General features: G+C 41.2%; 2 protein-coding genes across 2 annotated transcripts in view; both read left to right on the forward strand.

The window, feature by feature from the left end:
* Positions 1 to 15,491, forward strand: part of ALDOB (aldolase, fructose-bisphosphate B) — a 473,832-nt gene that overhangs the window by 291,300 nt on the left and 167,041 nt on the right. The window lies entirely within an intron of this gene.
* The window catches only part of GRIN3A (glutamate ionotropic receptor NMDA type subunit 3A), a 211,821-nt gene that overhangs the window by 184,848 nt on the left and 11,482 nt on the right, over positions 1 to 15,491 (forward strand). Inside the window, exon 7 of the mRNA XM_062207842.1 lies at positions 14,589 to 14,753. Within this exon, the coding sequence (XP_062063826.1) occupies positions 14,589 to 14,753 (165 nt within the window). The remainder of the gene's footprint in view (positions 1 to 14,588; positions 14,754 to 15,491) is intronic.

A 15,491-nucleotide genomic window follows, 5' to 3' on the forward strand; every position in this document is an offset into this window, starting at 1 on the left:
CTCAACTACCAGTCTCAGTGGCAGTGGGTGTCTGGGGTTTGCTGCCCACTCCAGGATTAAGTTCAGTAAAGGGGCTTCTAGTCAAATGGGGCAAGGACTTTTCTAGAAAACACTCTCACCTCCAACAATTAGCCCACCACAGTTGCAGGGAGTGGGATAGATGTAGAGTCAGTCTTCTGACAGCACCAAGACAGAAAATATCCAGGTCTCTATAGACTCTCCCCAGGCTGTGGTGCTGCTCCTCGAAGATGGAGCTATTGGCAAGTGTCTCTACAAGAGGGGTGAATGTTGGCTGCACTAGCTAAGCTTGGTTTTGAAAATCAGATCTAGGGCCTGGCAGAGAACCTGAGTGCTCTCTCAACAAATTCTTTCTGTACTCTCTCAACAAATTCTTTCCGTAATGTACCATTCAGCAGGAATCCCTCACACCCTAACAGACTTGCGCTCACAGGTGCACTGGATCCTATTGGTTCTAGATGAACTGCAACATGTACAAGTCTGCTCAATTAAGTTGTGTCATGTTGGTAGCTTAAGATGATGCATGATAAGAGTAATACATCATAAAAAAGAACAAAACATTTCATTTTTTTGAGGAGAGTCAGTTTAGTGGTATGAATGCCAAGGCCTGCATCCCAAATATTACCAAATCTCTGAGGTTGGACATACAGCTGTCAGTTCTTAGAGTACAAGCTATACTTTAAAGAGCAGGCCAGGACTGGTCCCAGTGTCTGCCACTTCATGAAATCCTCTTTCTAACAGGAGACTACTTACCATATGAAAGGCTTAAGGCTTTCAAAAACTGTAATACTGAAGTGTGCTCTCCCTACACTCACCTAGCCAAGGGATCCCACTCATTATTTTTCTCTGGACAAGGATGACTCAATTCAAGATTTATTATTGTTATATTTTGGAGAATTTGGCAACTAGTGTTGGCTCAAGGAAGGAAGTTGAAAAAAACCATCCATAAATTTGATCACCAGCAGAGCACCCATTTACCAGGGCACCCTACCATACTTTTTATATAATAGATTGCTTAGGAACCGTAAAGAGTATACTTGTCCCTTTTACTCCTGTGCAGTCTCAAAAATTTTTACTAAAAATCAGTAAACACCCTCAACCCTGTAATGATATAAATCATAAACCCATTGCAGGGTAATATACTTCAAAGACTCAGACACACCTGGTTTAGATTCAGTTACAACTTTTGTTAAATCTGAACATATAATTACATAATCATTTCTGTCAGCTGTCAGAGCATGAACTACTTTGCTTCTCTGTGATTTTCCTCCTAACTAAAGCAAGGATCCATTCCAGGACTGTCTTGAAGATTCAAAAAGATAAAATATGCAAAGTACCTGGAATACAATATGTTCACTCCAATTCCTTTCCCTTTCCCCTTCCTCCCCTTCTACAAGATCAATATGTAAAATGACCCCCTCCAAAAAAAAAAAAAAAAAAACCCACAGGTAATTTTTGACTCCTTTCTTCGTATTTAGCCACACTCTCTCAAAAAATAACTGGACTCTCATGTGATCCTAGTTCAGGATACAGTGGGAACAATGACAAGTTTCTCTGCACAACCTCATTTGCATAAGGAACAATAGGCTTGAAAACTACAGAAAGTTTAAAAGAAATTCTCTCATTCTAGACCAACCTATTTGACTTTGTGGAGGAAGCTTTACATGAGCAAAGTAAGCACATGTCATGTTAGCCAAGAGTTACGCTCTAAAGGAGACATACTTTTCAATGTACACATTAAAATATGGGAATTTTAAAATTATGACCGAAAGATTGAAATATATTGGATTACATGTTCAAATTTAACAAAACAAAAATATTGGAGCTTCGGAGTGGCTGAAAAACAACAAGCTTATTCAATAACCTCCCTAATACAACTACCATGGCTTTGTGACAATGACCTTGAACTGAGAGCTCATTTCTGGCCTCAGCACTAGAAATATCAACTGCAACTATTCTGAGCAGAAATTCTCATTAGAATACTTTGGTTTTTGTCAGAGTTCATTGCCACTAGCCAAGAAAAGTAGTTTACACAATTCCTTGAGATAATATCAATAGTTAATGTTTACTGAGCAATTGTCTCATAACTTTTGATATTTCTGTTATTTCATCAAAACAACACTGTGAGGTGGCTTATCTCAGCTTTACAAGTAATACCACAGAGAAACCTAGAACCTTCTCCAGGGTCACACAGCTGGTAAGTAGCAAGCCAAGGATTTGAACCAGCCTTTCTCATCCCAAACCCTGAGTTTTATTACTGCCTCACTGCATTTGTCCAATTTTTTTAAGATTTATTTATTATTTTCCTTCTGCTCCTCAAATGTCTTGAATAGCCAAGGCTGTGCCAAGCCAAAGCTAGGGCCAGGAACTCCATCTAGGTCTCCCAAATGGGCAACAAGGGCCCAGGTACTTGGGCCATTGTCTGCCACATTCCCGAGAACATTAGCAGGCTGGATCAGAGTAGCTGGATCAGAATCAGAGTAGCCGGTACTCAAACTGGCACTTGGACATGAGATGCTAGTGACTCAAGTGGTACTTTAACTCATGCTACAATGCCAGCCTCATTTCTACCATTTTTTATTTTTTTAAGATTTATTTTTTATTTATTCTAAAACAAAGTTACAGAGAGAAGAGGAGACACACACACACATACACACACACGGTGGGGGGGTGGGGGAGATCTTCCATCCACCGGTTCACTACCCAAATGGCCGCAATAGCCAGAGCTGGGCCAGGCCGAAGCCAAGAACCAGGAGCTTCTTCTGGGTCACACATGAGAATCCAGGGGCCCAAGCACTTGGGCCATCTCTGCTGCTTTCCCAGGTGCATGAGCAGGGAGCTGGGTCAGGAGTGGAGCAGCTGGGTCTTGAACTGGCACCTATAGGGGATGTCAACATCATGGGCAGAGGCTTAACCTGCTATGCCACAATGCCAACCCCTCAAATTATTTTCTGATTGTCTTACTGATGTAATCCAACAAAACCTCGATTTGCAAAAAATAAGGAAACTGAGACCCAAAAAGGTGAATTGTTTGTCAAGGAGTAAGCAGTGGCCACTTTGGTTATTACGCATGGCAATATATTAAATATATCAAGTAAGATAGTTTTAAGCCATCTTTAACCTTCAGCTCATCTTGAGAAAAAGGTGTCAGTATTTATATTAAACTGATAACAGCAACCAATATGCTGCAAGGCTATAGAAATTTTTAACAATACAATGTTATGAATCTTGTATTAATGGGTTGTGTCTGCTTTCCACCATATGTTGCAATCCCCAAAGCCCTAGACACTCTTAGAAGCAGAGGTGAAAATATGGCTTCAGCACAGTTGGTTTATATTCTGAGTCTACTATTCTTTAGAGACATTCTCAAGGAAAATTTTTCCAGAAATTAAAGAATAAAAATCAGAAATTCCATTCTTCACTTATGCTATTAATTCTCTCAGGATATAGAGTAGACAGTTTGGCTATCCTGTTTTATCTGTTTTGCATGCTTTGAAAAGGGAGAGATGGAGAGATGGGGGAGAGAAAGAGAGAGAAAGGGGGAGAGAGGGAGAGATCTTCCATTTGGTGGTTCACTCCCCAAATGCCTACAATAGTTGAGTGGGACCAAGCCAAAATCAGTAGCCCAGAACAGCATCTGGGTCCCACGTGGATAGTAGGGACACAAATACTTGAACCATTTTATGCTGTCCACCAGCATATGCATTAGCAGGAAGCTGGATGGGAAGTAGTGCAGCCAGGACGCAAATGAGGCACTCTGATATGGGATGAAAATGTCCCAAGCAGCAGCTTTAAGTGCTGTGCCAAACACTCATCCCTGGGATAGTTTTTTTTTAAGATATGTGTCAGCTCATGGTACAAGAATAAGGTCACGAGACAGAATCAGACTGAACTCATCAGTTCTATTGGCTCACATACCTATCCCAGAGGCTGGTATTTGTGAATTATAAATCATATATCACACTTCCTTTGAAGGAATTCACTGATCTATAAATGGATAAGCATAACATTGAAGGAACATATTAGCAGCAATAAATTTCAAAGTTCATAGGCTCAATCTGACCCACAAATGTTATTCTTTGTTACTTGGTTTTGCATAGTTTGTTCTTATATACTTTTTAAAAAATTATCAAGGCTGGCGCCGCGGCTCAATAGGCTAATCCTCCACCTTGCGGCATCGGCACACTGGGTTCTAGTCCCGGTCGGGGCACCGGATTCTGTCCCGGTTGCCCCTCTTCCAGGCCAGCTCTCTGCTGTGGCCAGGGAGTGCAGTGGAGGATGGCCCAGGTCCTTGGGCCCTGCACCCCATGGAGGACCAGGAGAAGCACCTGGCTCCTGCCTTCGGATCAGTGCGGTGTGCTGGCCGCAGCGCTGCAGCCACAGCGGCCATTGGAGGGTGAACCAACGGCAAAGGAAGACCTTTCTCTCTATCTCTCTCACTGTCCACTCTGCCTGTCAAAAAAATAATTTAAAAATTATCAATACTTTAAAAATCTACAGATTTTAAGTACAAATTAAAATTAGCATAAAGCAATGATGGCCGCCACAGGTTGAAGATGACCTAAAGAGCCTCAGAAGTGTGGGAGCAAAATTAAAAGTCTCAATGAAGGAAAGTTAACACAGTGTCAGTCTTTAGCATAAAAGCTCAGCACTGGACACAAAACATGTATCCCAACAGCCAACATTTTCTAACAGCTAGAACAATGGAAGAGAATATAACAAATAAATATAGCAGTGTAAAACTGAAACTTCTATATAATAAAATCTAATAAAAGAAAAAACAGGAAAAAAATGGAAAAATTTGATAACATGTTAGGGAAGGAGTTAACAGCTTTTTTAAAACTTTTAAAAATTTTTTATAAATTTTAATTAAGTTATACACGTTTCATATATTTCATATGTACAGATTTAGGAACATAGTATACTTCATACCCTACCCTCCCTCCTACCCATGTTCCCACCTTTTGTCCTCCTCCCTCTCTTATTCCCACTCTTAATTTTTACAAACATTTACTTTTAGTTTACTTAATGATCATAAAGTTAAACCTACATTAAGTAAAAGAGTTCAACAAATAGTATGAAGAAAGAAAGAAAAAAAAATTGTTCCTCAACAGAAGAGACTATAAACAATCATCAAATCTCAAAGTGTCCACTTCACTCCAATACATTACATTTTAGGTACTCTATTAGTTACCTTGGATCAGGGAAAACATATAGTATCTGTCTTTTTGGGACCAGTTTATTTCACTAAGTATAATGGTTTCCAGTTGTGTCTATCTTGTTGCAAAGGACAGGATTTCATTTTTTTTACAGCTGAGTAGTTCCCCATAGTGTATATATATATATATATATATACACTATAATATATATACTATAATATATATATAATATATACCATAATACACACACACACACACACCATAATTTCTTCATCCAGTCAACAGTTGATGGACATCTGGGTTGATTCCATAACATAGTTATTGTGAATTGTGCTGCAATGAACATGGAGATACAGATAACTCTTTCACATGCTGATTTCTTTTGGTTTGGGTAAATTCTCAGGACTGGGATGGCTGGATCATATGGTAGGAGTAGATCTTATGGTAGGTCCATATTCAGATTTCTGAAGTGTCTCCATACTGTTTCCACAATGACTATACCAGGTAACATTCCCAAAAACAATGGATTAGGGTACTTTTTTCCCCATATTTTCACCAGTATTTGTTGTTTGTTGATTTCTGTATGAGAACCATTCTCACTGGGGTGAGGTGAAACTTCATTTTGGCTTTGATTTGCATTTCCTTCATGGCTAGTGATCCTGAGCATTTTTTCAAGTGTTTGTTGGTCATTTGAATTTTCTCTCTTGAAAAATGCCTGTTTCAGTCCTTTGTTCATTTCTTAACTGGATTGTTTTGTTGTTGAATTTCCTGAGCTCTTTATAGATTTTAGATGTTAACCCTTTATCAGTTGCATAGTTTGCAAATAATTTCTCCCATTCACTTTGCTGAGTGTTTCTTTTGCAATGCAGAAGCTTCTCAATTTGATGTAATCCCATTTGTCTATTTTGACTTTGATTGCCTGTGCTTCTGGGGTCTTTTCCAAGAAGTCTTTGCCTATGCCAATGTCTTGCAGAGTTTCACCAATGTTCTCCAGTAATTTTATGATATCAGATTATAGTTTTAGGTCTTTGGTTCATGTTGAGTGGATTTTTGTGTAAAGTGTAAAGTAGGGTCTTCTTTCCAACTTCTGCATGCAGAGATCCAGTTTTCCCAGCACCAGGTGTTGAAGAGAATGTCCTTGTTCCAAGGATTGATTTTAGCTCCTTTGTCAAAAACAGAGATCTACTGGTTCACTTCCCAGATGGCCACAATAAACAGGCTGAACCAAGCTGAAGCCAGGAGGCTGGAACTGCATCTGAGTATCCCACAGGGATAACAGGGACCCAAGTACTTGGCCATCTTCTTCTGCTTTCCCACGTGGATTAGCAGTATCAGAAGTGAAATAGTCAGGACTCAAACTGCTACTGTCACATTGAATGCTGGCATCACAGGTAGCAGTTTTACCCATGGCACCACTATGTCAACCCCTTATATTAGAGTTTTTTAAAAAATATAATTGTGGGGCTGGTGCTGTGGCACAGCAGGTTAAAGCCCTGGTCTGCAGCACCAGCATCCCATATGGATGCCAGTTCTAGTCCCAGATGCTCCACTTCCTATTGAGCTCTCTGCTATGGCCTGGGAAAGCAGTAGAAGATGGCCCAAGTGCTTGAGCCCCTGCATGTGTGTGGGAGACCCACAGGAAGCTCCTGGCTCCTGGCTTCGGATCAGCTCAGCTCTGCTCATTGCAACCATTTGGGGAGTGAACCAGCATATGGAAGATCTCTCTCTTTGGCTCTACCTCTTTCTGCACTCTTTCAAATAAATAAAATAGATCTTTAAAAATAAATAAATATTAAATAAAAATAATAAATATTTTAAAAAAGAAAAATATAATTGTTATATTTAGTGTTTATAATCCTGGAAAACATATATGCATATGATCATACTTCAGAGGAGAAAATGGAGATATGAAATTGTTTTTATAGTAAAGTGATTATGAGTAATCTCAACTTTAGCTTTTAAAAATATTTTTCTAAGTTTTAATAATAAATCAAAATGCACAATGTATCTTGGGTAGCAAATTAAAAACTAGTACCAAGTGTGAAATTTTGAGATGAAGCCTATAAGGGGTCTGGGATGGAGGAGCCCAAGGAACAATGCTTCAGAAACAAGGGTGGACTCGTGAGGAGCCACTTAGCAGCTCCTGGGTTAGAGAAGGCAGGGATGCCCCATGCCCAGGGCCCCGGGGTTGCTCTCAAAATCTTTAGCTTATCCAAATGGGTGAGCACTGCTAATGGGTTCATGCAGTGTCACCCTGGATTTTTTAATTTTTTTTTTTTATTTTTGACAGGCAGTGTGGATAGTAAGAGATAGAGACAGAGAGAAAGGTCTTCCTTTGCCGTTGGTTCACCCTCCAATGGCTGCTGCGGCCGGCGTGCTGCAGCCAGCGCACCATGCTGATCCAAAGGCAGGAGCCAGGTGCTTATCCTGGTCTCCCATGCGGGTGCAGGGCCCAAGGACTTGGGCCGTCCTCCACTGCACTCCCAGGCCCCACCAGAGAGCTGGCCTGGAAGGGGGCAACCAGGACAGAATCCAGCGCCCCGACCGGGACTAGAACCCGGTATGCCGGCGCCGCTAGGCGGATTAGCCTGTTGAGCCATGGCACCGGCCTCGCCCTGGATTTTGAAAGTCATCTCCCCTTCTGTTTCTTTTGTAGTGTGAACTTTCACTCTGTCTTCGTCGTGGGCAAATTCCAGACTTTCTGAATGTGTCTCTTCTTTCTCTCTCTTCATGACTGTTGTCAAATTAAGCTATTTAGAAATTCCAAGGGATGGCATTCCACAATCCTATCTCACCCTCTCCAGCCAGGCAAAATTTCCTTTCCACCCCACCCCATAGGAAACTCTGTCCTTGGTACCTGTGGAGCCCACACCTCCTACAAACACACACCTCCCACCCCTCCCCCACAAAGGGCCACCTGTAGGAATACAATGATGACTGTCAAATTTATTTGAGCTACAATTCTTCTGGCCAAAAAAGTAAGGAGGAAGAAAAAAATAAAAGAAATTACATCTTCAGAATTGGAAACTCATTTTATCTTTTTTATGATTCTAGTGTCTGCCAGTCATTATTGCTTCAGAAGCACAATAGCCTTTTTTTTCTTTACCTCTTGCTAAAATCATTATTCGTCCTCCACTCCCAACTCTCTTATTAAAGACAAAACTCTTTCTTGAACATCAGGATTTGACTTTACAAGCTGAAGAGAGGAGATCATGCAATATTTAATGCACTCAATTACTGAAAAAATAAATTACTTCCCTAGGAAATTATAGTCAATTTTGCTCTGGGAAAAAAAGGATTTAATGGGAAATCTTGAGAATAATTGTAAGTAAGTTCCTTTTTAGGTATTTAATACATTCAACTGGCATTCACTGAGCACCTACTGCACACCAGGCTTCCAGAGGCACACAAAAACATGGCCTTACCCTGTAAGAGAAATCTTCCTAGAATAGGCTCCACCTATTCATATCAAAAAAGACTATATTCACATCTCAGAGATAGAGGAGCTTAATCCTTTAAGGAATACATGAGATCAGACTCCTTGGTTGTAAACAATAGATTATTTTAACAAAGAAAATTGTAATAGTGAGAATTTTTTTAAAGATTTCATTTATTTATTTGAGAGGTAAAGTTACAGAGAGGAAGAGAGACAGAGAGAGATGTCCTACACACACTGGTTCACCCCCTAACTGGCCGCAACATCTAGAATTGGGCCGATCCACAGCCAGGAGCCAGGAGCTTCTTCCCATGTAAGTGCAGGGGCCCAAGCACTTGGGCCATCTTCCACTGCTTTCCCAGGCCACAGAGAGCTAGATCAGAAGAGGAACAGCCGGGACACAAACTGGCACCCATATGGGATGTTGACACCGCAGGCAGAGGCTTGGCCTACTATGCCACAGTGCCAGTCCTGAAATTTTTTTAAAAAAAATTTGAGAGGCATACAGACAAAAAGACAGAGGCAGAAAGATTTCCCACCCACTGGATCACACCCCAAACACCTATGACATCCAATCTGGACTAGGCCAGGTTAATAACAGGAGCTCAATCCAGATCTCCCACGTGGGTGGCAAGAACCCAACTGTTTGAGCTATCACCTGCTGCCTCCCGTAGGATGCTTTAGCAGAAAATGGAAATCAGAAACTGGAGCTGGGTAGTGAATGCAGGCACTCCCATATGGGTGTGACATCTTAACTAGTGTCTTCTTAATCAGTCTCTGAACCAAGCTCAGTGTTTTGAAGGATGAAGGAGAGTAACAGATGAGACCTCAGAAAACACTGGACTCCAGGGGTGTTAGTGGCAGGAACCAGAGGCCTATGTCTTTGGAGTATAGACCTGGGAAATGATTCAGCTCCAGCCATTTTTGATGCCAAAATGCCTCTGCTTCGGATTCAAACTGTCCTGTCATGGGTCACACTCTTGGCACCATGACCAGGGAGTCTGAGATTGATAGCTAGAAACACCAAAACCATGCAAAGAGGAGAATGATAATTCCCCAAGGGAAGAATCCTAAACACATAAAAGCAATATGATCTACTACAAACCAGCTGAAATTATTTCATTCAATCTCCAATGCTGCACTTTGTTAATTTTAAACATCTTTTTCATCCCAGCTCCTATATCAGACCCTTGGATTGACTATCAGATCAGAGATATATGAAATTATTTGGTGGTTGGGGGGTAATACAAATTTACATTATAAAAAAAGAAATTCTAGGTTTCGTATGATTTTATCCATTCACTTAAATAATAGTCATTGAATATCTAGTATGTATTAGGCCTTGTTCTAGGCAACCCTTGGCCTCATTGAACTTACATTCTACTTGGGGAAGAAAACAACAAATATATATTATGTCAGAAGAAAAATAGAGCAGAGTAAAGGAGATAGATGGAGAGAGGAGGGAGAAGAAGGTAGGATTTGCCTTTTTAACCATGGTAGTCAGGGTAGACTTCACTAATAAGTGAGGCTTGAGCAGAGGGAAGGATTAATACTGATTCCTGGCAGAAGAGTTTATAGGCAGAGAACAGTGAAAAGACCCATCTTGCTCCATAGACTTAAGGAAGCAGGGAAAAGTGCAAAAGGCTAAGCAAAGTGAACAAGTAGAAGAGGCATGTGGGAGTGGATCATATAAGGCCTCATAGCCCACTGGAGGGACTGTGACATTTACTCTGCATTAGATAGAATGTCAACGCCAGGCCTTGAGCATAAACTGACATAACATTCTGAGAGGTCATTCAGGCTGCTGAACAGAAGACAGAATGAAGGGGAGCCAGGAAAGCAATTAGGAGGCTATCTGAACAACTTGGTGAAAGATAATGGCTGTTCAGATCAGGATAGTTGCTGGAGGTGGTAGCAAGTCGTCAGATTCTGAATCTAATCCAAAGGTCGGGTCCTCCACATTTGCAGACTCATGAAGTGTAAGATGCTAGAAGGAGAAAGATGTCAAAGATGACTCTAAGGTTTTTTGAGCTGGACAAGTGCAGGGAAACAGACTCAGGCTCGTCGAGATGAGAAGGATGATGTGAGGTGCAGGTTTCGGGGGGCAAATTAGGAGTCTGCTTTGATGTGTTGTTTGAAATAGCTATTAGATACTGAAGTAGAGAGGCTGGGCAGGGAGGTGTAGAGGAGAAATCCTCAATTCTTGGGAGTCATTGATATGTTGGTGATATTGGATGAGAAAGTGAATGTAGCTAAAAAATAGAAGAAATGCCAGTGTTTACATTCAGAAAAATGTGGAGGATCAGCAAAGGATACTGAAATGCAACAAAGAGTGAGGGGGTAGTATTGAGGTTGATTTGTTCTGAGAGGAGGAGCGCAGTGGGGGCAAGAGGCACGGAGTCACCAACAACACAGACCCCGGGTGAAAGCGGGCCAGAGGTGAGCAGCCCACAGACTCGTTTATTTCAGTTAGTACAGCAGCTTATATAGCCGAGGCAGCCAATCCAGTCAAGAGGCAGTTTATGCCCTAACCAATCACTGCCTGTTGCCTGGTAGGCTCCTTTGCCAGGTGGGTTCCAAAGCCATTTCCTGAGTAACTGACGCTCACTTGCCAGCAGCCATCTTGGCACGGCCTTCTCATTCCACCACAGTGTAGCCCAAAAACAGATTGAAGAAAATACTCAGAGAGGATCAAATAATCAACAGTGTCAGCAAATGAATTAGTAAAAGGTACCCATCAGATGCGGCAATGTGGAGGTCATTCTTGACTTCAACAGGAGCTAATTGACAGGTGATCGGGGAGTGACAAAAGTCTCACTGGAGTGGATCCAAGAGAGAATGAGAGGAGAGGAGTTAGAAACAGTGAGTGTCAGTAACTTTACAGAGAACCAGAGAAATCTCAACTCTGCTGTGTGTTGAGATATGAATCTGAAGCAAAGGAGAAATAGTTGCATGGAGCTTGGTTGGTAACATCTAAGGCAAAGGATGAGTGAAACACTTTAACTGTGTTTCTTGCTGAAGGCTTGAGAACAAGTCATTCATCTAGCTAGCTGTCAGATAATCCACTTGTACACATCTGAGAAAGATGCAAAGCTGGGTTTGAGTGGCAACAAAATCAGTAGTCTTGGCCTCCAGGCTTTACTAGAAGCACTGACGTTCTGGGCAGAAACCGCTCATTTGATAGTACAGAAATCTCTCCTTATTGAAGTCTTGTCTGCTTCTTGAAATATGTTAGCTAGGGAGTAGGAGACATTTCCATTGCTTCGAATGGGAAAAATAATAAAGCACTCCCTCTTCCTCCAAAAACCCCAACCAGTCTCCCTAAATGTAAATCAAACACTCATGGACATCTATCTATAGGTGTTTAATATTTAGTGCACAATGCATGGATTGTTAAATATGACAGTCCACCTAGGATTCCTGCAAACCATAAAACATTTAGAACCTCAATTCTTAAATGCTGAATGAGTGAAGATTTCCTGGATGCATTGTGCAGAGTGTAGTATCAGACACAAACTATGTTTACCCTCCACAGTGCAATGAATCTACACTAATGTAAATTAACAATAAAGTAGATATTAAAGAAACATAACAAGTTAAGCAACAGCAAAAAAAAAAAAAACAAGCAAGGCAATATTATGAATAGCTACTCACTGGTTGGAGAACTGCTTTAGCAAGCAGGGGTGGGCTGAAGTAAACTTGTAAAGGGCTAAGTGGAGCCACAAATACCTGAGATTCATATATGGCTACACACTGGAACAGTCATCTCTCCTAGGCAGGTGAGTCTATGGAAATGTGTGACTGTGAGCTGTTGAATGAAGCTGCCATCGAAGCAATGAGATGAAAAAAACAAACCTTCAAAACGTTTTTTCATTCTTTTTGCTTTCATTTATTCAGCTCTTGATAACATGAAGCAGAGCTTATGATTGCACTTGCAAACTTGCTTCCACACATATCACTTGAAACTGCAATTATCATTTTGTCTGCATCGCCTGCATTTATATTAAAGATTTGACATTGAATATTCATTGCTCCTCTTCTGCTTCCTCTGACCAATGATGAGTGTCAAGTTGAACAAGCTCCACTTCATTAGAAAAAGAATTTTTCACTTGATAATGTGGGGGTAGATACACATATCTAAGAGACAGCACATTTGAACAGTGTGGTCCTATGGGAAGAACAGTTGAATTACAGCTGCAGGTGCACATCTTATCACTCAGGCTCAGACACAAACTAAACCTCTCAGTTGGTGCACATAGGCAGATTATGGTGGGTTTTCAAGTCAGATGGTGAGTTTTGAGTAAAAATTTTTTGCCAAGTTGTTACAGTGAATAGACAGAATTCAGGCAGCATAGGATACCTATAAAAGCCATTTGTTTGGGAGGTAGTGTAGCCTGTGGTATCAGATGACCCTAGACTCAGAGCCTGGCTCCCCGACATGTTTGCTTGTCCAATCAAGGGTGATATAACTAATCTCTATTAGCCTCCATTCCCTCAAATATGAAATGGAGATAATAATACTTAACTTGAAGGGTTTATTATAAGATCATCATGTATACATTTAGTGTCTGACAGAAACATTAAATGCTTAATTTTTTAAATAACTATATTAAATTTTTAAGAATAACTATTGGTTATATAAATGTAAGCCACAGAAGCTTAAGGAAAAATATAGAAAATAGTATGAATGTAGACTGTTTGCTAGTGAAGCAATCAGAGAAAAATGAAACTAATTATTATTTTGAACAAGAAAACAGAGGGAGAAGCCATGTGCTTCAAGGCAAGATGACTCACTGTAATTTACATTTTTCCTCCTCATTGTGGTAGTGTCTTATAAAAAAGCAGTGCCCTAGGGGCTGGAGTTGTAGCATAGCAGGTAAAGCTGCTGCCTGCAATGCCAGCATCCCATATGGGCACCAGTTTGTGTCCAGGCTTGTCCACTTCTGATCCAGCTCCCCGCTGATGGCCTGGGAAAAGCAGTTGAAGATGGTCCAGGTATTTGGGGCCCTGCCACCCATGTGGGAGACCTGGATGAAGCTCCTTGTTCTAACCTGGCCCAGCCTTGGCCATCATGGCCTTCTGGGGAATGAGCCAGAGGAAAGAAGATTCTCTCTCTCTCTCTCTCTCTCTCTCTCTTTCTCTCTCTCCCTCTCTCTCTTTCTCATCTCTCCTTCTGTGTGTGTGTGTGTGTGTATCACTCTTTCAAAATAAATATTTTTAAAAAGGAAAGAAAGCAGTGTCCTTATGTTTAGAGTTTTGCTGAATGTTTCTGTTCATGTTAATGTCCAAAGTGAATTCTCCAGTCTTTTCTTCATCCATAGCAATAACTCCTTGAGTCTTTCTAATATCCATATCCTGTACACATTCTAGTAGACCCAGGCCAAGGATCCAAGGATAACTTTCAAACATTTTGTGTAGCTTTGGAGGTCAAGGTTATACAACTGTAGAGATAGCCTAAGTACCTGTGTAGCCTGCAGGCCCACTGCATCTCTCCACCAAATCCCTTCCTGGACCAGCAGTCCTTGTTTCCTGCAGCTGGGCTTCTGCCTGCATTCCAGGGTAGTCTGCCCAATTTTCCTGCCTTGGGTCTCAGTCTCCTAGCACTGGTAAATGCTGTAAGCCTCCATTCCTCCCCGACAACTATTTGATGTTTTGATATATTAAATTGTTTCTGTTCTGTCTCTTTGTCAATCTCTCCCTAAGTGACTGTGGGTGGTCCAGACCCAAGGCCTTGGTGCAATTCCAGGACCCTTCAAACAATGGGTTTAACATATGATTGCTCCATGGCAGCTCTCAGTCCACTGCTGGCCAAATTTTTTCACAGTGAAAGTTGCCCAGCACGCAGGGAGGAATAGTCTCCAGGTTTTCTTATGTCTAGAAAAAAAAATCTGAGACTAAAAAAGGAAAAGGATGAACAGGCATTGGGGCAGGTAGATTATGACATTCATGGCCTTTCCTTTCCTGTTCCGTCACAGACTTTGCAAATGGGCATCAAACACTTCTCAGGACTCTTCGTGCTGCTGTGCATTGGATTTGGTTTGTCCATCTTGACAACCATTGGTGAGCACATAGTATACAGGCTGCTGCTACCACGAATCAAAAACAAATCCAAGCTACAATACTGGCTCCACACCAGCCAGGTGAGTGCTGCAGGTGCCTGGCTCTAAAATTCTTAGGCTTTAGAATTCCCAGTGATGGGGGAATCCATAGGCCTGTGCCACACTAACAAATGACACGTTACCATGAGAATGAAGGTGGTGTAAGTGCTCTCAATGGAGAAGATGGAGTTCCCTCTATCCCATATTTCACTTTCCCCATATATTAAGGTGTCCCACAGTACACCTTCCTTTCTTATAACCTCCACCATGGCCTCAACAGTTCATGGTAAGAGCATCGGGTGATTACTGACATCATAAATAAGAGTGTCAATTGTTAAATCAACAACGGGAGTCATTGTGCACATGCTCCCCATGTAGGATCTCTGTCCTTAATGTGTTTTACTATGAGAGTTAACGATAACACTACTAGTCGAACAGTACTCTATATCTTGTGCGGTTGTGTGGGCGCAGTCTGGTGAAACCTTTGCTTAGTATATACTAAATTGATCTTCTGTATATAAAGAGAATTGAAAATGAATCTTGATGAAGAGTGGGATGGGAGAGGGAGTGGGAGATGGGATGGCTGCAGGTGGGAGGGAGGTTGTGGAGGGAAGCCACAACAATGCAAAAGTTGCACTTCGTAAATTCACATTTATTAAATAAGAAAAATGAACACAATAGAACCGTCTTTAACCAGATTTCACTTAATAATGACAACATGATGAGATGATGTGAAAGATTTTTTTCCTACAGATTATTTTTTTACCAAAATTGAAACCT

This window comes from Lepus europaeus, chromosome 12, assembly GCF_033115175.1.
Source record: "Lepus europaeus isolate LE1 chromosome 12, mLepTim1.pri, whole genome shotgun sequence".
Taxonomy (NCBI): domain Eukaryota; kingdom Metazoa; phylum Chordata; class Mammalia; order Lagomorpha; family Leporidae; genus Lepus; species Lepus europaeus.